This window comes from Bubalus bubalis, chromosome 21 (genome assembly GCF_019923935.1).
Source record: "Bubalus bubalis isolate 160015118507 breed Murrah chromosome 21, NDDB_SH_1, whole genome shotgun sequence".
Lineage (NCBI taxonomy): Eukaryota > Metazoa > Chordata > Mammalia > Artiodactyla > Bovidae > Bubalus > Bubalus bubalis.
Genome location: NC_059177.1, coordinates 28,690,494 through 28,710,784, shown reverse-complemented (window position 1 = coordinate 28,710,784; position 20,291 = coordinate 28,690,494). Strand labels below are relative to the sequence as shown.

Genomic DNA, 20,291 nt, shown 5'->3' with positions numbered 1-20,291 from the left:
AAGGGAAAATATAAGAAAGTACCAAATGGAACTCACAGAGCTGAAGAATATAATAACTGGGCTGAAAAATTCAATGGAGGGGTTCAACAGCAGACTAGATTGAGTGAAACAAACAACTTGAATTTTCAGAACAGTAGTGAGAAAAAGAAGAATGTATTAGGTGTCAGTAAGGTGGAGGGTGGAGAAGGCAATGGCAGCCCACTCCAGTACTCCTGCCTGGCAAATCCCATTGACCGAGGAGCCTGGTGAGCTGCAGTCCATTGGGGTCGCTAAGAGTCGGACACGACTGAGCGACTTCACTATTACTTTTCACTTTCATGTATTGGAGAAGGAAATGGCAACCCACTCCAGTGTTCTTGCCTGGAGAATCCCAGGGACGGGGGAGCCTGGTGGGCTGCCGTCTATGGGGCTGCACAGAGTCGGATACGACTGAAGCGACTTAGCAGCAAGGTGGAGAGTTGGGGGATGTTCACATCAAAGGATCAGGAATCAGAAAGGCTTCAAACTTGTCAGCAGCAGTGGAGGACGTGCTAAAATATTGGAGCAATGCCTTTAAATTCAGAGGCAGTTTTATGTCTAACCTAGTTTCCCTACCAGACCAGCTACAAATCAAGCATGTGGGTAGAATCAAGACATTTTTAGATGTGCATAGTTTCAAAATATTTACCCCCTTCAGTCTTCTCTCTGAATAATGTGCTCCACCAAAATGAAGGCGTACATTCAGAAGGATAAAGATGCGAGATCCAGGAAGCAGACAATCCCACACAAAGGAGGCATGAGAGGAGTCTCAGGGGAAGGGAGATGCAGAGCATCCTGATCAGAGCAAATCAGGAAGCTGTGGAAGAAACTTTGCCTAAAGTATAGACAACTAAGCAAACTCACAACAGAGAAAAAAAAAAAACACAGTTATTAATTTCAGGGAAAAAAAGTTATTCAGAAAGGGAAAGTCACATGGTTTGCTCCATGGCTTAATTGGAAATCATGTTAAATAATCATCATAAAATAACATTGTGTGTTGATCAAAATTATATTTTGATGTTGCTGAATTGGGAGATGAGGTATGTATGTGAGCGGTGTTATGGAGCTGATAGTTTTTGTGAAAAGGACCTGAATTCTCTTCTAAGGTAGGAAGTCAGTAGATGAGACGTATCTGACATAGTAAGAAATATCTTCCTAGAGCTCCTAAGTCCCTTGGAATTTCCTGGGTAATAGGCATGTCTTTTTGTCTTAATGAAATGACTTGGTGGGCTTCTGGATAGGGGCTGAAGACTAGAAAGGCCAAGCCGTGATTAGAAGCTTAGAAATTCCAACCCTACCCCCTTTCTCTAGGAAAGGAAGAGGGCGATTGGAGATTGAGTTAATCATTGATCATGCCTGTGTGATGAAGCCTTCATAAAAATCTGTAAACAAGGAGGTTCAGGGAGATTTTGGGTTGATGAAGACATCCGTGTTCTGGGACAGTGGGGCAAACTTCATGGAGACAGAAGCTCATGGGCTCAGGACCTTTCTGGACCTCCCCTTATGTACCTTTTCTTCTGGCTGCTCATCTGTATCCTTTTTTATATTCTGTACAACAAGCCATAAAAATAAGTGTTTCACTGAATTCTGTGAGCCATTATACCAAGTCATCAGACTTGAGGAGGGGATCATGGGAACCTCTGATTTGTAGTCAAGTCAGACAGAAGTATAGCAACCTGGGGACCACTACTTATGATTAGTGTCTGAAGGGGGCGGGCAGTCTTGTGGGACTGGGCCCTTAACCTTTGGTAACTAACTGTGGTAGTTCTTACTAATTCAGATAGTATCATAATTGAATTGTAGTACACTCAGTTGGTGTCCAAAGGAAGCACTGGGAAGTTAGTTGGTGTGGAGAAAAGCCCCGTACATTTGGTGTCAGAAGTGCTGTGAATTCAAAGAATTAAGTTTTTTCTTTCAGTGTGTTATTCGGAGACGTGAAGGTACATACTCAAAGAATTGGAATCAGTTGTTTGCTGTGAGAGGGAGGAAATGTGGCAGGAAAATTATTTTTTATTTATTTGTGTATGTCTGTCTGTCTGTATTTACTTGCTTACCAAGCCTTCATTAACTGCTCAACCCCTGTGATTCTAGTAGAAATGTATCCACTACAGAATTCCCTGCTGGTTCAATGGTTAGGACTCTGTGCTTTCACTGCTGAGGGCTCTGGTCAGGGAGCTAAGAAAATTACCCACTGGAAACAGTGTCAGACTTTATTTTGGGGGGCTCCAAAATCACTGCAGATGGTGACTGCAGCCATGAAATTAAAAGACACTTACTCCTTGGAAGGAAAGTTATGACCAACGTAGATAGCATATTCAAAAGCAGAGATATTACTTTGCCACCAAAGGTCCGTCTAGTCAAGGCTATGGTTTTTTCCTGTGGTCATGTATGGATGTGCGAGTTGGACTGTGAAGAAGGCTGAGCGCTGAAGAATTGATGCTTTTGAACTGTGGTATTGGAGAAGACTCTTGCAAGTCCCTTGGACTGCAAGGAGATCCAACCAGTCCATTCTAAAGGAGATCAGCCCTGGGATTTCTTTGGAGGGAATGATGCTAAAGCTGAAACTCCAGTACTTTGGCCACCTCATGCGAAGAGTTGACTCATTGGAAAAGACTCTGATGCTGGGAGGGATTGGGAGCAGGAGCAGAAGGGGAGGACAGAGGATGAGATGGCTGGATGGCATCACTGACTCGATGGACGTGAGTCTGAGTGAACTCCAGGAGTTGGTGATGGACAGGGAGGCCTGGTGTGCTGAGATTCATGGGGTTGCAAAGAGTCAGACACAACTGAGCGACTGAACTGAACTGAACTGAACTCTTTTTGTGTGGGGGGTTTTTGGAGCATGCTGCCTGGTGTATGGGATCTTAGTTCCCTGACCAGGAGGTCAAACCCATGCCCCCTGCAATGGGAGCTTGGAGTTGTAACCACTAGACTGCCAGGAAAGTCCCCCACTAGTAATTCCTGAAATCAATTTTGTAGATAATAATCAGCTCTTTTAAAAATTAAATAAGTAGAGTAGAATTGAATAAGGGACATGCATTACTATAGTAAGACAAATAATATTTTTGAAAATGTTTCTGTTTTACGTATTTATGTGTGCACATTCTAGTATTGGGATATAGATGCCTTTCTTACTGTGGGGTACAACTGAAAATACTTTGAGAAATGAGGCTTTAAGATAGGTCTTCAGGATGTGCCACTGAAAGGAGGGGACTCTATAGTTGGTCCACAAAGACCACACAGTGACTGTTACACAGACACATGGTAAGATCCTCCGATTGATGATTTTGTCAACTCTTCTCAGCTCTTTGAGGAATGTACTGATTTGTAACATTTTTTTCTAAGGAGGAAACTGAAGTTAAGGGAAGTTTACCTTATTTTTTTCCTGGGGTATATCTTAGAACCTGGATTGAAGCCCAAGTTTATCCCGTAGTGTAGCCATTCTGTCCGACTTCCTGCAATCTCTAAATGCCAAATTTTTCTTCTGTATTTATAGAAAAGATTCCCAGGATATTCCAAACTACCTCCTTTGGAAGATTCCCATGAATCTTCCATCGTCATCTGTTAACTGGGTATAAAAATAGTACACATGTCTTTGTTCAGACTCACTTGTTCAGTGAGGCTATTTTATTTACAATTGCTCCTCTCCCTCACTCTATTTTTCCTTCTCTGCTACTATCTTCAAAGTTTCATCTATACTTTACTTACTTATTTTTTGCTTTCTCTCACTGGCATCTAAGTCCTACCAGGGGAAAAGTCTTTGATCTCCAACAGATAGTGTACTGTACATATTAACAGAAGGCACTCAGTAAAACTGTTTGGAAGGTATGGATGAGAAGGAAGGTAGGTAGGAAAGCAGGAAGGAAGGATAGAGGAAAGGGAGGGAAGGAGGGAAGCTGGATGATTGGATGCATGAATGAGTGGGCAGGGCTTTACCAAGTTCATCAAAGGGTCCTAGAGAGGATTTGAAGATTCAGTGCTTATTAAGTGCCCTGACTTGAACCCCGTAAATATTCAGTAAATGTTAATTGAATTTCATTCTCATATACAAGGAAAAGGAAAACATCCTTTGAAAACCAGTCCAATTCAAGTGGAGACCTATAGTTGCTTGCAACCCTGTTTCTAGCAACTCCCTAGCAGAGGGGACAGTCTCGGAGAAGGCACCATCTGACTCAGAAACTGGACTCTGCTTTAAAGGACAGTTGCCATGGCTAACAGGATGTCTGCAGCCAGCAAGAGAAGATAGTATGTACTTGCTGGCTGGGATTGCAACACCTGATAAGAAGAGGAAGCAAGCCAAAAGGATGATGGGAGCAGATGAAAGAGCTGAGAGAGCCAGTATCTTGGAGCACGCCAGAGAAACCAGACACCTTCAGGAATGCAAGGCCTGTGCAATACGGCCTGCATGCGGTTAGAACAGTTGGCCCCACAGCTGAGATGATGAAATCAAAGACCAAACACAAGCTTGACAAGCCAGAATTTTAAGAGAACCATCCTGAACAAAGCCATCTTTGATTTGCTCAACTCAGAGGCAATCTGAATCTTGTTTGTATGGTGATCAAAGATTAAACTGATTGTAAGAGTCTACTTCATTGATGGAAACGTCAAGTCAGTTTATTTCTCTCCTTCGATTCTTATCTCCTTGTAGCAAAGATGTGAAACAACAGACTAGCTACACCTCAAGCAGGTAGAATTTTGTTAAGCAGACAGCAGATAGTACACCCTTGAGACATGAGAGTGGGCTGACCCCAAAGGAAACAGGCTGATCCCCAAAGAGTGGCCTCCATCTCTGTTTGCTTTCCTCTTTCATACTTTCTGTCACCTCCCCCTGGAGCCTGATTGGTCCAGCCTTATGCTAAATAGGGCTTGTACCGGCCACCAATCAGGGAAGGGAATGCAAATAGACATACACTTCTCACTCTGGTTCTTGACTTCCTCTTTCCTGGACTTTTTCTTTTGTTTGCCTTCTATGTGATTCTTCCAGACACCATCTTGGACTCCTTTTTCTAACTATCTAACAGGAACATGTGTAAATGTAGCAAGGACACGGATACAATCTGCTCTTTGTTAAAACTTCACAAAAATGAATATGCAAGTTATATGTCATTCCACAAGAGGGCACAACAGAAGCAGAAATAAAAATTGCTATACTTTAATTTTCTCCTGTACGCTTTATTTATTTATTTATTGGCATGACACCTTTAAAACATTTTTGTCACTTTCAGACAAGCACAATGACCTCTTTGGTACATAAGTTATTGGGGGTTTTTTTGTTTGTTTTTGTTTTTTTTTTTTTTCAGAATGAGGGCATTATAATGCTTTCTTTTTTTTTCCCCCTTGGAGTACAGTTGCTTTACAATGTTGTGTTAATGTCTCCTGTACAGGGAAGTGTATCCTATACACATATCCCTTCCCTCTTGGACCTACCTTCCACCACCACCACCCCCCCCACCATCACACCCATCTAAGTCATCACAGAGCAGCCAGCTGATCTCCTGTGCATTTTAAGCTAGCAGTTTAGTGATCCTCTTTTAAAATCTCAAAACAGTGTAAGTGGTGAATCACTATTTAATCGAGTGGATATTTATTTTTGTACAGATTTGCAATGAAACAGGACAAAAGAGCACTATAGAGGAATGATACTTTCCAAGTGTTCATAATTCTCTCCCCTATCTTAAACTATTTTAACAGTATAAAGGATATTTGAGAACATATAGCATTAAACAGAAAGTTCTTTGCTCTCTGCACATCTAAAACTAAGGGGAAATATCTCAAAGTAGATAATTACAAAGTATGTGTTGGTGGAAATATAAATTAGTGCAGCCACTGTGAAAAACAGGATAGAGGTTCCTTAAAAAACTAAAAGCAAAGTTGCCATAAGATCCAGCAATCTGACTCCTGGGAATATATATGGAGAAAATTTTAATCTGAAAAAATGCATGCACCCTGATGTTCATAGCAGCACTGTTTACAAGAGCCAAGACATGGAAACAACTTCAGTGTCCATTGACAAATGAGTGGATGAAGATATGGTACATATATATAATGGAATATTACTCAGTCGTAAAAAAGAATGAAACAATGCCATTTACAGCAACATGGATAGACCTAGAGATTATCATACTATATGAAGCAAGTCAGAGAAAGACGAATATCATATGATGTCTCTTATATGTGAAATCTAAAATACGATACAAATGAAATGATTTACAAAACAGACAAGACATAGGAAACAAACATATGGTTAGTTATCAAAAGGGAAAGAGGTGGGAAGGGATAAATTAGGAGGTTGAGATTAGCAGATACAAACTACTGTATGCAAAGTAGATAAGCAACAAGGTCCTACTCTCCAGCACAGGAACTGTGCTCAATGTCTTATAATAAACTATAACGGGAAAGAACGTCAAAAAGACTATGTGTGTATATATGTATTTGAATCACTCTGTGTTGTACACCAGTAAGACACAACATTGTAAATCAACCCTACTTTAATTCTGAAAACTCCAAAACTATGTGCATCATATATAAAAGCATTCATTCAACAATACTTACCAAACCCAAACTCATTTCAGATAGTAATAAGAATAATGAGAAAAAATTAAAGCATTTTAGGAATGTTGGGGAGTGGGGCTGTCTGAGGAGGTCGCAGTTGGGCTGAGATCTGAATTCCTGGCCTTGAAAAGGTCATGTGCACGCGTGCTCAGTTGCTTCAGTCGTGTCTGACTCTTTGCCACCCTATAGACTGTAGCCCACCAGGGTGTTCTGTCCAGAGGATTCTCCAGGCAAGAATACTGGAGTGTGTTGCCATGCCCACCTCCAGGAATCTTCCCGATCCAGGGATCAAACCCAAGTCTTCTGCGTCTCCTGCATTGCTGGTGGATTCTTTATACTGAGCTGCCAGGAAAGCCCTGAAAAGGTTATTTTTTTATATATATTTAAATATGTAGAAACTGCCTGAGGTGGGGTGAAGTTCACTGAACTGTTATGGTTAGTTAATTCTAAAAAAGAAGAAAGGGTATAAGAGCATGGAGTGATGGGATGCTGGGGAGAGGCAGAAAAAGAACTATTTGAATTTCTTATTCTGTGGATTGCTGAATTGTCCATACTTTTATAACATACAAGCATGCATTTGTATAATTTCCCCAGTTTTTAAAATGGCAAACCAGTAAGAAATAGAAAAAAATAATTTTCATAATGTATGGAAACTTTTTATTCACATTTGCAAGGATATACAGACATGCCAGAATTACAGAGGATCACAGAAGTTGCTGGCCTCTTTCTGACCAGGTATTCTGGTTCTGGGTGTATTTACATTAAAACAAACAATAAATGCTACAATTATAATAGAGAAAATGATGATTGTACTGATCTATTTACTTGTCTTCCTGCCGTCAGTGTCCCTTCCCTCCTGCATGCCACTCCTAGATTTTTTAGTTTTTGAATGATATTCTCATGTGGATTCTCAGCCCAGAGTTCCTGTTGTTTTATAGGATCAAGTCGGGACAACCCCTCAGCGTGGTTTTTCAGGGCCCTTTGCATTCTGAACGAGTTCACTTCTTAACTTTTCAGCATTATTCCAAATCATAAATTATTATCTTAGATTGCCACCTCTATGTACTAGAGGATCTCTCAGAGGTTACCCAGCCATCAATGGACATCTTTATCATTACCTGTCTTTCTCTCTTTCACCCAAATTTATTTTCTCTGTAATAGCTTCAAGATAGGTCCATGTAGGTTTTTTTGAAAAAGAATATGATAGAATGGTGGAAGAAAAAGGAATTAATTTTGATCAAGTTGCATATATGTATTGAAATGTAAAATTTTCTTTTTGTTCTGATTTTGATTTAGAAACAGGAATTTGGTTCCAGAGGGAAAAGTCCAAATAGCCCCAGAAATCCTCTTCTATCCAGTTTATCTTTTTGTAGAATGAGAAAGGCTTGGGGACTGCAAACATTTGTCCCAGAATCTAACCCCTTCCCACGTAGCGCTAGTGGTAAAGAATCTGCCTGCCAATGCAGGAGACGTGAGAGACTCCGGTTCGATCCCCAGGTCAGGAAGAACCCTGGAGAAGGAAATGGCAACCTACTCCACTATTCTTGCCTGGAGAATCCCATGGGTAGAGGAGCCTGGCAGGCTACAGTCCATGGGGTCACAAAGAAGCAGACACAACTGGGCAACTAAGCACACAGCAAGGTATATATAATGTAACATGTTTGAACTAACCATTTTTAAGGTACAGGTCTGTGGCATTCAGTACATTGTGCAAACCATCACCATCTCCAGAACTTTTTCATCTTCCCAGAGTTAAACAATGTCTGCTTTTCTTGTGTGTTTCCATGGAGACCATCATTCGTTTAGTCATGATCTAACAGTGTATATGGAGACTGTGACTTGTAGACTGTACAAATGAATTGTTGCTATTTTAATTATATTCAAGTCTCTGTTTTTTATAAATGTTAGAATAAAATATGTGTTTCTTTTCTGCTTCTTGAGATGTCTTTTCCTCTTTTCTGTTTCCATCTTCTCCTTTAACTCTCTTTAACCCTATCCTGATTATCACTAACATCATTTACCGAAGATCCCCTCTTTGGAATTCAGTTCTGCTGAAATCTACATGGCTTTTTTTGCTTTTGCTTCTGTTCTGCCCTTTCCCTTTGTAACCAGCAATGGGGAGTCCCACAGCTGGCCACTCAAAAGCCAATAGGAAAGTTTGCTTTATTTTGGATGCCAGCAATGGTGGGCTGGGGGGAGAGGGAGGCTTTTATAGACAGGGAGAGGGGGATGCAGAAACTGCACAGTCTGGTCTGACGGTCATCATGAAATTGGTGATCAGTGGTCTGACCAGTATCACCTTGATTGTTTTAAGTACAGTTTATCTTTAGTTCTGGGGTCTGTTTGTTCTCATTTCCTTGAGGCCATCTCTAAGAATTGTGGCAGCGGATGTCGTGGCTACAGTCTGGTCATCATGTAGTTAACTTCTCCCACCTGGTGGAGGTTTCAGTGTCTGGAAGACAGCTCACAGGATATAGCTCAAAATATTATCTATAGGCCTTGAGAAGGAACTAAAGATCCTTAATTATGCCTAATGACGAAATGGTTATTTCATCTCATCGGACTGTTTTCCTTTGTTTCTGCATTTTCTCACTTCTCAGACTAAACTTATTCTTTAGCTAAACTCTTTTCACAGACAGAAGGCAGGCAGAGGTCACAGGGGGCAAGAACCATAGGTTCCTGCTCCATTTAGCCTCCTTCAGCTCCCTTTCGATTCCTTCAGTTCTTAGGGTCTTTTTAAAATCCTGGAGAGGTAAGGAAATGGGATATTATACATATTTAGCAACTTAGCTGCCCCATTAACAGAGACTTGGAGCGTGACACACTGGACCACACCAGCAAAAGAATGATATTCAGCACGGTAGGTGTTATGTTGGTTTTCTCTTCAGGAACATGGTTCTTTTATTCTTCAGCTATTCACAGACCTTCTCATTTCTCAGGACCTCTCCTTTCTTCTGCAATCAGCCTTGAAGGATATTTAAAGTTACAATGGTTTTGAGACAGCTCAGTGATTGAAGTCATTACTTTGGGTAAATATTTATTGCTGCCTAATATGTCTACTAGGCATTACACTAGGCCCACAAACTTTAGAAGTTCACTAGACCTAGAAGGTCCCTGCCCTCATGGAACTTCTATTCTAATTGGGGAAGGCAAGCAACAGATGAGAAAATAATTTGGTTGTGGACAGAGGTAATATAGTGGGGTGATGGAGAGGCTGGAAGGCAAGAGGAAGGAGGCTCTTGGGTAAGCATTTCTGAGGAGACCACACCTGAGCTTATACCTGCAGGCTGAGTTAGAGCTGGGCGTTCAAAAATGGTAAGTGGAAAGCTCTGCCTCACATGCGGCAATCTGTTGGTAGCACTTTGCTCACAGGCTTGGGATGACGTTTATCCTAAATCACAGGTGCTCCCTAGAGCTTAATCTCGAGAGCCAAGGAAAGGGGGAGAAATGTGAAGTTACTGTTAACTGATTTATATCAACAGATATGATTTGGGGGCATCATTAATTTCACACTAATCACAGTTTTGATACTTTAGGCAATTGTCTAAAACAAGAGCTCACAAACCTTGACACTAACTAAAGTGTCAGAGCTGCACATGTATTTCATAAACTATAGATGCACTGTTTTTCAGCAGATTTGAGCACCTTATCTTCTTCACCTTGGGTGCTTTGAATTTAGGGAATAAAGTGAGAGAGATCATTCCAAAAGATGATTCCTGGGAATTCCTTGGCTGTCCAGTGGTTAGGGCTCTGTGGCCCAGGTTCAATCCCTGGTCAGGGATCTAAGATCGCACAAGCCATGCTGCACAGCCAAAAACAAACAAACAAAGCAAACAAACCAAAAAACAAAAAAATCCTTTTCCAAAAGATTGTTTAATGGGGTAGTTTCTACTTTATGTTTTCTTCTTGAAAGTGGGGGACTTATGTGTTAGTTTCTAACTAAGCAAAGGTGTAAGTGTGCCTCTGACAGTGGAAACTCTGGCTATATTTAGGCAGGAAGAGAAATGGAAGTTTTTGGCTTCCTATTAAGTCTGTTTTGCTCCCTACCGTTTGTTGACTTTGACAGTAATTGAACCATAATGAAAAGTTGAAGGTCTTAAAGCCAGAGTTGTGCTAGGAGGTGAAAGATCACCACTGATAAGAACTCGGTGCCCCGTAGGGTCAGAGTATGTCTATCTTTTAGGGACCATGGTTCATGTGTAATGAAAGTGCAGTGAAAACTCTTGAAGAGGTTTAAAGATGAAAGTGGTATCGTCTAATATAAGTTTTTAAAAAAGCCCTCTGGATCTTTCATAATGATATGAGGCTCAATCCATCAGGAGCATATTCCACTCTAAATGAGTATGCACCTAAAAGCCTAATAACAGAGCTTCCAGCTGTAGAAAGCAAAACCATGCTTAGAGAAATGGAGAAGTATGCAAATCCACAGTCAGTGTGGGAGACTTCAGCACTCTTCCTTTTTGGTAATTGTTTGTTAGTGTGAAAATTAATGATGGCTCCCAAATCATATCTGTTGACGTAAATGAACTTGCAGTAATTTCATATTTCTCCACTCTTTCTTTGTGTCTGAAGATAGAACTCCTTAGAGCTCCTGTGGTTAAAATAAGTAAACAGAAAATCAGTTAGGACCTAGAAATCCTTGACAACACTATCAACCAGCTGACCTAATCAGTAGCTATAGAATTTATAGAATGCTCCACCCAACAACTGCAGGATAAACATTCAGCATTCACCAAATGCTGGGCCATAAAACAAGTCTCAGTGAAAGGGACAGGATTGAAATCATGCAGAGTATGCTCCCTGAGTATAAGGAAGTTAAATTAGAAACAAACAGTAAAAAGATATCTGGAAAATCCCAAATATTTGGAAATTAAGCAACCCCCCACCTTGTAAATAAGCCATGGGTCCAAGAAAAAATGACACTGGAGTTTAAAAAATTGTTCTGGCTACTCTGTTAGGAATAGATTGGAGGAGGAATGCCAGTGAATGGACCTTTCCAGAATTCTAGGAGAGCTTATAATGGTGCCTTGGACTGAGGGTGAGGCAGCGGAAAGGGAGAGAGATGGGCAAATTCAGGTGTATTTTGGAGGAACAGTGCATGAGACTTGCTGAGGATTGGCTGTGAACGATGAGGGTAGGAGAGGAAGCATCAGATCTCAATTCCTGGTTCAAATTATTTCACATCTCCCCATTGCTCTCAGGGTCAAGTTCTAATTTGTCTGCGTAGGTCCTGATCAGGCCCCTGCCCACTTGACCAGCCTAATCTCTCCCCACCCATGGCTCCTGGCTCTCCTGCTTTAAGCTTCAGGCCCATCAGCCAACTTGCCTATGCGTTGTTCTCTCTTGGTTACTGGGACTTTTCACATGCCGTTCTATTTATCTTTAACACTCTTTGCCCTGTTCTTCACTACTAATCTCTTGGCTTAGATGTCACTTCATCTGGGAAGCCTTCCCTGTTTTCACTCCAAACTGGTTTAGGGGGACCTTCTTTGTGCTTCTGTGCTTCCCCTACCATTAGCATATCTTTCTTTGCTTTATCTGCCTTCCCAACTAAACTTCCTTGAGGACAGATAATACACCTCAGTCTTTTACTACTACTGCTACTTACTGCTGCTACTGCTACCTCTATGGCAGCCAGTTACTGGGCTGTGAGTCAAGGAACTAGCCCTCCTGAGAGTGAGACAGTAAGACTATCACACAGTATTTATCGAGTCCGCATCGTGTGTGTGCCAGGGGCTTCACATGCATTATCTCATTTAATCATCCCAACGGCACTCTAAAGTGAGTGACTGATCCCACCTACAAGATAAGGAAAATAAGGCTTAGAAGGCTCGAAGCAGCTTGCCCAAGACCACAGTTGGTAGTAGAAACAGAATCTGAACACAAGTAATGACATTTCAAAGCCAAAACTTCCAGCCACAGAGTTGTGCTGTCAAAGTCAGAGTAAGGTTGGAGCAAATAATGAACTTGAATGAGAGCCAGTGGCCCCTGATAATCTTGCTGCCCATGGCCAGCCTTTGATCCTTACTTAGCACAGAGAGCCAGCAGGGTTCCCCGAGGCAGCTGCCCAGGTTGCGGTGATGAATGGAACCGGAGCAGCTTTGTATACAGATAGCTATTGTCTGTGCCTATGCCTCCTTTTTGCCCTTCTCTTAGAAACCAAAGGCCTCATTTCTAGTGCTAATTTCCATAAAAGAATTAGAATGGCTGATTTTATACCCTTTCGGTAAGTATCCCTCTGCCCATTAAAACGTGGCCACACTGATCCTCTTCAAATTAATACCACCAATAATTGCTGCAGAATTAGCCTCAAGAGATGCAGTGTTATAGAAGGAGTCGGGTTTTTCTCCTGTTTTGTTTTTGTTTTTTTTCTCAGATAAAGAGTAAAGAGACCTTTGTGCTCTCATTTTCAGTCAAGGTAATAAGTGGATTCTATTATAAAGGTTCAAAAATTTCCATTTTTTCTCTACTGGACTTGGCCTGTATAAGAAACACTTTATGGTCAACACATGCTTTGAAGTACTGTGGCCACTGATGCGAATGGTAACTAAATACATTTGAAGTTTTTGAGAAATGGAGTATTTCCTGCCATATCAGTAAGCAAGGATGTCAGAGTCATCAGCCATTCCAGCCCTCCAAGTGTGAATTTCTGAGCCCTGTGGGCATTCAGGAGGAGAAGGCAATGGCACCCCACTCCAGCACTCTTGCCTGGAAAATCCCATGGATGGAGGAGCCTGGTGGGCTGCAGTCCATGGGGTCGCTAAGAGTCGGACACGACTGAGTGACTTCACTTTCACTTTTCCCTTTCATGCATTGGAGAAGGAAATGGCAACCCACTCCTGTGTTCTTGCCTGGAGAATCCCAGGGACGGGGGAGCCAGGGGACTGCCGTCTATGGGGTCGCACAGAGTTGGACACAACTGAAGCGACTTAGCAGCCCCAGCAGCAGCAGCAGTATTGTTACTAACAGAACTTTTCCTGGGATAAGTGCTGGAATTCCCAGCAATGATTAATGTATTTACAAAGTATTTAACAAGGTTGCATGTATTTTTTTAATTTGGATAATCTGTTGTGACATGGTAGATGATCATTGTTTTTTATTTCATTTTATTGACATGTAAATTCTATTCCTCTACCACATGAGGAAGGAAAGATAAATGTTACAACTAATCATGTAAGTTTTAAAATTATTCAAAACTGAAATCTCCATGATGCCTGTGTCATATGGTGCCCATGTTCATCAATTTTAAATATTAGGATCTCAGTGGAATGTTGTCTTAACTTGCCATAACAAAATACCATAGCTGGGTGACTTGAACCACAGAAATGTATTTTCTTATAGTTCTAGAAGCTGGAAGTCTGAGATTAGGGTGAGAAGCCTCTCTCTGGCATGCAGACTGCTGCCCTTCTCACTATGTTCTCACATGGCAGAAAGAGGGACAGCGAGCGAGAGTGAGATGAGTGCAAGAGCAAGTGAGCAAGAGAGAGACACAAGCTGTCTGATGTCTCTTTTAATGAGGACACAGATCCCGTCTTACTGAAGAAGGAAATGGCAACCCACTCCAGTATTCTTGCCTGGAGAATCCTATAGAGAAGCCTGGTGGGCTACCACCTGTGGGGTCGCAGAGTCAGGCATGACTGAGCATACACACACGCATCCCATCTTGAAGGTTCTACCTTCAGGACCTCAAGTAACCATAATTACCTCCCAAAAACCCCCATCTCTAAATACCATCACATTGAGTGTTAGGGCTTCAACACATGGATTTTAGAAAGACTCTTTCAGGCCATAACAAGTGTTGTTACAGTTTTAGGATGATGATCCTTCTTTGGTTAAGCTACCTTAAATTTGGGGGGACAATAACAAAACAAGGTAAATAACCCTATTACTATAATAACAATGGCTTTGAAGTCTCAGACCCCAGGGCACAATTCTGATAAGTGAATAAGCATTTAGCAAAGGAGAACTTTTTTACTTAAGGTGGCTGACTTGAATGATCTACAACAGAGGTTGACAAACCAGAGTCCTTGAGACAAGAATGTCTTTTATGTTTCAAATGGTTGACAAAAGAAACATAAGAAGGAGGTTTTGTGACATCTAAAGATTATATGTAATTCAAATTTAAGTGTTCCCGAGTAAAGTATTACTGGAATCACCCATGCTCATTTGTTTATGTATTGTCCATGGCTGCTTTTATCCTACAACAGAGTTGAGTAGCTGCAACAGAGCCTAAAATATTATTCCCTAGCCATGTAGAGAAAAGCATTTGCCAATCCCTGCAGACAAAGCTGGCCAATGACTTGCTTTGCCTATTCCCAAGTCTAAACCTTAGTTGAAAATATTATTTCAAAAAGATGCAGAGCCATACCCACCAACAGTGGAAGAAATGGATCCAGAGATTGAGTATTTACCCTAAAGCCTGGCATGAACTAGTCTAGTTGTCCAGCTTCAAGTGTTCTAATGCCTGCCCTAGATTTTCCAGGAAAAAACTAAAAGAGAAAGACAGGTGGCCTTACTGGAGGATGGAAGAAGAAAGCCTGGAAGAAGAAGAAAGTAGTCACTTGCAGATATTTTCACTCCCTGGGAAGTTTAACCCTTACAAATATAGTCAAGGGTCCTTGAACTGCACCAATCTGGGTCAAGATTGATCTTTCTTTAAGCGTCTATGCTCTGATTGATGCTTCTCCCTGAAGTCCAAGGAGAAGAAAGGAATGGGAGCTAAGAGTGATACCCTTTGTAGGATTAGCGTTAATCAATGAAATCAGTGTCAATGTTGACCTCTCGGGCCACTTCCTTTGTTTCTGACTTGTCATGTTTTCCCTCCTCACCCAATACATACAAAGGTAATTTTAAAGGATGTGGACTCCCTTCTCTACGTGGACACCGATGTTCTCTTTCTGAGACCTGTTGATGACATCTGGAAGCTTCTGAGGCAGTTTAATTCCACGCAGCTTGCAGCCATGGCCCCCGAGCATGAAATCCCCAAGATTGGCTGGTACAGCCGCTTTGCCCGGCACCCTTTCTATGGCTCCGCGGGGGTTAACTCAGGAGTCATGCTAATGAATTTAACTCGGATAAGAAGTGCCCAGTTCAAGGTAAGAAAGTAGTTTATATTTCCTTTTTTAAACATTAAGGCTTTGTCTTTTCAGCGTGATGTTCCTGGAGTGTCAGTGTATTGACTTTAGAAGTAAATGGCTTGTAGAAGAAGCCAGGGAAGAGAAAGGCATTTGGAAAGTTACAGAATATTTGTTGGTTTAGGAAAATCCCAGGTGATTATGGAATTTAAAGCTCTTCAACAGAGTTACTATTCGGGAACATTATGTTGCATTTCTGAATTCCATCTTTAAACCCTGTGTGTATCTCAGCCTTACAAAACTTTGGAGAACTTCTTGGAATTACCCTAGGGATAAATTTACATAAATATACAGAGATAAATGAACAAGGCCTCAGCTTTTATCTTGGCAAAAAACTGGAAGAACCTAAGTGAACATCAGTAGAGAACAAGTCAAAAAAAATTATCCTCCTACTAAAAAGGATTAGGTCAAATCTGTAAGTAAGATAAGCAAGATTTCTAAAAAAAGCATTAAGTGAAAAAATTTAAATGCAACAAAACATGGTACCATAGGGTGTGGTTCCTTTTATGCCTTAGAAATTTCCAGAAGAATACCTAAGAAACTGGCCATTAATTGTGGCTCCATCTAGACAAAGTGGGAATGGGAATTGTAGGAAGCAGAAGGAAAAATATCTACTTTTTACATTTTTGTGTGCTGTCTGAATATTTAATGTGAATATGTTGCTTTTGTCTTAAAAATAAATAATTGTTGTGAGATAAGTAAAAGGTATTTTTCCTTAAGACACCTTAATTATGGTATCTGTATTTTGTTCCTTCACTTCAGAGGCAAGAATTCAGTGTAACAAAGAAGGGTTCGATCCGGGGCCTGCTTTTCTGAGAAGCCATAGGCCCGCTTCTAGTTCTGGGTCCGTCTGCCATCCGTGTGTACTCCTGCAGTCTCCAGTCCTAATTTTGCTTTGTCCTATGCCTTGAGGCCAGCAGGACCCTTCCTCTGTTGATTTCATCTTCACTCTGGGGGGCAGAGAGTACAGGGGAGAACTCGTCCCTGTACACCGATACTCAGCAGATCAGATGTATTTGCCATATGTCATAGCCACTGTGATGGTTTTGTCTTTTCCAGAACAGCATGATTTCAACAGGGTTGGCTTGGAAGGACATGCTGTACCCTCTCTACCAGAAGTACAAGAATGCCATCACGTGGGGAGACCAGGACTTATTAAATATTATTTTTTATTTCAACCCAGGTAGGTTCTCTTTCGAGAATGTGGTTCATGGAGGAGTTCACCCACCTCACCCCACAGAACACATTCCAGCCTGGGCTGTGTTGGCGGATCCTGAATTGTGCCTGTGTCCCCTGCAAAGGGGGCCTTTTCATCCGCCCTTGGGGTCTCACGTGGGCCGTCCTCTCTCTGCCAATACAAAAGGTCAAATGTTGAAACCTCCAACACTGGGCTCCATTTTTCAAGAATATCGTTTGGGTTTTTCCATGCCATGCTTTGAAGAAGTACAGGCAAAATAAGTGAGTGGCACAGACCTAAATGAAAACATTATAATCTAAGCGCAAGGCCGTCCATAGCCTGAACAATTGCTAGATTGAAGAGACTTGATTCTTGGGATCCTGACAGTGAAGGGACTTGTTCAGGGTTAAAACAATGTAGAAGAGGGACCAAGAATACATATCCCTCTTTCTTTCCACCTGGGGCAAAGAAATTTTTCAAGTCAGTGATTTGGTGGACTTGGGGAAGGAAGGGGGATGTAAGTTTCTGGTCTGTGTTTTTATATTGAGGCCTAAAGCTGAACATTTCCTTCTTTTCTTTCATCTTTACTACACTCTTACTTAATGTGATTGAAATCGAAACCATGTTTTCTCTTTGAGAAAGATCTCTGGGGAAAAAAATCACTTCTCACCATAACCTACTTAGGACTCTCCTTGGTCTTTAAAAATCTTGAAATAGAGAATTTCATGGTGGTCCAGTGGTTAAGACTTGGGCTTTCACCACCCTGAACCAGGGTTTGATCCCCAGTCGGAAACTAAGATCCCATAAGCCATGCAATGTGACCAAAAAAAAAAAAAAAAAAAAAAAATCCTGAAATAGAGGCTCCTGTTTTCTAAGACTTCTGTCTCTGTATGTATCTGTATTTGGTTTTTTATAAAATTCTGAAATAAAGCCTAATCTCATATGTCTTTGAATCAAAAAGGAGCAAATCCTGGAAAAGAAAAAAAGCAGGTTGATACATAATGGACTTCATTTCTGGGAAAGATTCCCGATACTAACTCTTGAGATGAAGGGGGTGTGTTGGCTGTTGGTTTGTGGTGTGTTTTAAACCATTTCACTCTGATGGCAACAGGGACTTTAAAGTCAGCCCCTCCTCCATTTTCTTCTTAAGCAGATTCCATCTTTTTTTTTCTAGGTCTAGTTATAGTGAGTAGGACTCTTGGCTACAAATAAAAGGCCCCTGGAGTTAGTCTAAACACAAAGGATAATTTTTAAATAAGCAAACTGGTGTCCTGTAGAAACCTAGAGCAGGAAGACCTGAAACAGGCAAGGGAAAAGGCTGAGCAGCCCAGGCTGGACTTACCTTCTCCCACTGAGGCTGTGCATTCCTCTCTTCGAAGGTTCTCATTCTGTGCTCACAGCACAGTACCACAGTTTCACACTCCAGGTCCAGCCACAAGGAAAGACTAACTTCATCCCACTTCCAAATTCCTGGCGGGGAGGAAGCAGATGTTGGCAGCATGTTGGCCAGGAGCCTGAAGCTAAGGAATAACGACTGATGTTGATTATTTACTGCATGTCAGGTGTTGTTCTGAGCATTTTCTTATTTAATTTTCATAGGAACTCTGATACAACCCCCATTTTACAGACAAAGGTACCAAATGAAAGAGTTAAATAATTTGTGGCATAGCTAATGAATGCCAGAGCAGGGGTACAAGCCCAGGCCTTTCCAACTCCAGCCCCATGCCTTTGGGGGGTGGGGAAGGTCCCCTAGTTGAGGGGGGTGTCTAAAGAGCTGTGCAGTTTTCCCCAAATGTGTCTCTCTCCTGCATTATTTTGTCCTGTATTTCAGGGGTCCCCAGTCTCTAGGATCTAATGCCTGATGTTCTCAGGTGGAGCTGATGTAATAATAATGGAAATAAAGTGCATAATAAATGTAACGTGCCTGAATCATCCCAAAACCACACCCCCGCAAGCCTGGTCCATGGAAGAATTGTCTTGCACAAAACTGGTCTCTGGTGCCAAAAAGGTTGGGGACCACTGCTGTATTGCATTTTCCCTCTCTGTTGTGTGGCTTAAACTCTCTTCCATAGCCTATCTGTCCATGTTCCCAAACTGAGGAATTCAAAAGATCTGCGCAGTTGCCTCCCCAGATATCCTCTTGGCCTGTTGCAGAGTATTTGAGGATATGATCAGTGAGTAAATAATCCTCAAAGGCAGTCACAAGCAGCTCTGCCATTAGACCAAGACCCTTGTCTTTAATTAATCTGAAAACCAGCTGAATTTAATGGCGCCCCGCTGCCCATCTTAGATCCATTGAGTACAAGGATTTTATAAAATAATTAGGAAGTTGTTCTGAATCCTGAGTCTGAGCAGTAGCAAGTAAATAACTGAGTTTCCTAACTTTAGGTCAATAAGTATTAGGTGTCTCTTTGAGCGTTCTTTGTATGGCTTGCCTTTGATCTTTCATGCTTTATTCAGATCCTTTGTCAAACATGAGCTGTTTGACCTGAAATCCAGTGATATCCATCATATTAAAGGTTTTTCTTTGTTTATATTGATTGGAAGCACTTTCTATAAACCAGAACAAACAGTATTTGAAGAGAAAAAAAAAAAGGTGTTACCTTTATCCCTGGAAAGGAGAGAGGAAGAGAAAATTGGCCATGACTCAGGAAATAAACATGCTTATTGTTACGATTCTCTGGGTTGCTATGGGTGAAGCAATACACACAAAACCTGAGCCCATATCTAGAATATTTTCATTCGTATAGCTTCCTGTAGCCAATCATATCACTAAAACAGGTTTACAAGTCATTAGCTTAAAAATGTTTTGAAACTCTTGCTATAGTTAGATAGTAAATGCCTGTGGGTGTGTAATTGTCGTGCTGAGTACTGGACTGACTCACGAGGCGACAGCTGAAGCCCATGGGAGATACACAGGTAACTCATCCCACGGGACTTTTCCTGGCAGTGAGCTGAGGCAGTTTCATCAAGAAATGGAAGACTGAACTCACATCTTTATAGGTGAATTTGAGTCAAGAGCAGAGTTCTGTAGAAAGGGTAAATTTGACAAGAGCTCACAGAGAACCCTATTTAGAAAGATGTGCTTAGATTCAAATATACTTAGGTTTCAGGGAATAAAATTCTACTCAGACCAACTAAGTGTAGGGGTCCAGGTGCCAGTCCCATGAACACATGGGTCAAATCATACCATACTTCATGAGAACCATCTCTGGGCAGCTGCTCAGGACCAAAGCTGATTTCTTCATCCCTCAGAGGCCGCGGGATATCTGTCTTATTGCTTCTGCTCATCTGATTCCATTCCATCTCTCCAGCAATATTCTTTGCTTGTACATGGCCCAACATCAGGTCAGCAGAACCTTACAAGTCCATACCAGTGATAATAGGTTTTGTTTTGTTTTGTTTTTCTT

The 20,291-nt window shown here is 41.4% G+C and overlaps 1 protein-coding gene across 1 annotated transcript in view; it reads left to right on the top strand.

The window, feature by feature from the left end:
• Positions 1 to 20,291, top strand: part of GXYLT2 (glucoside xylosyltransferase 2) — an 81,507-nt gene that overhangs the window by 43,981 nt on the left and 17,235 nt on the right. The window contains exons 4-5 of the mRNA XM_025273042.3: positions 15,414 to 15,665; positions 16,764 to 16,887. Of these exons, the coding sequence (XP_025128827.1) occupies positions 15,414 to 15,665; positions 16,764 to 16,887 (376 nt within the window). The remainder of the gene's footprint in view (positions 1 to 15,413; positions 15,666 to 16,763; positions 16,888 to 20,291) is intronic.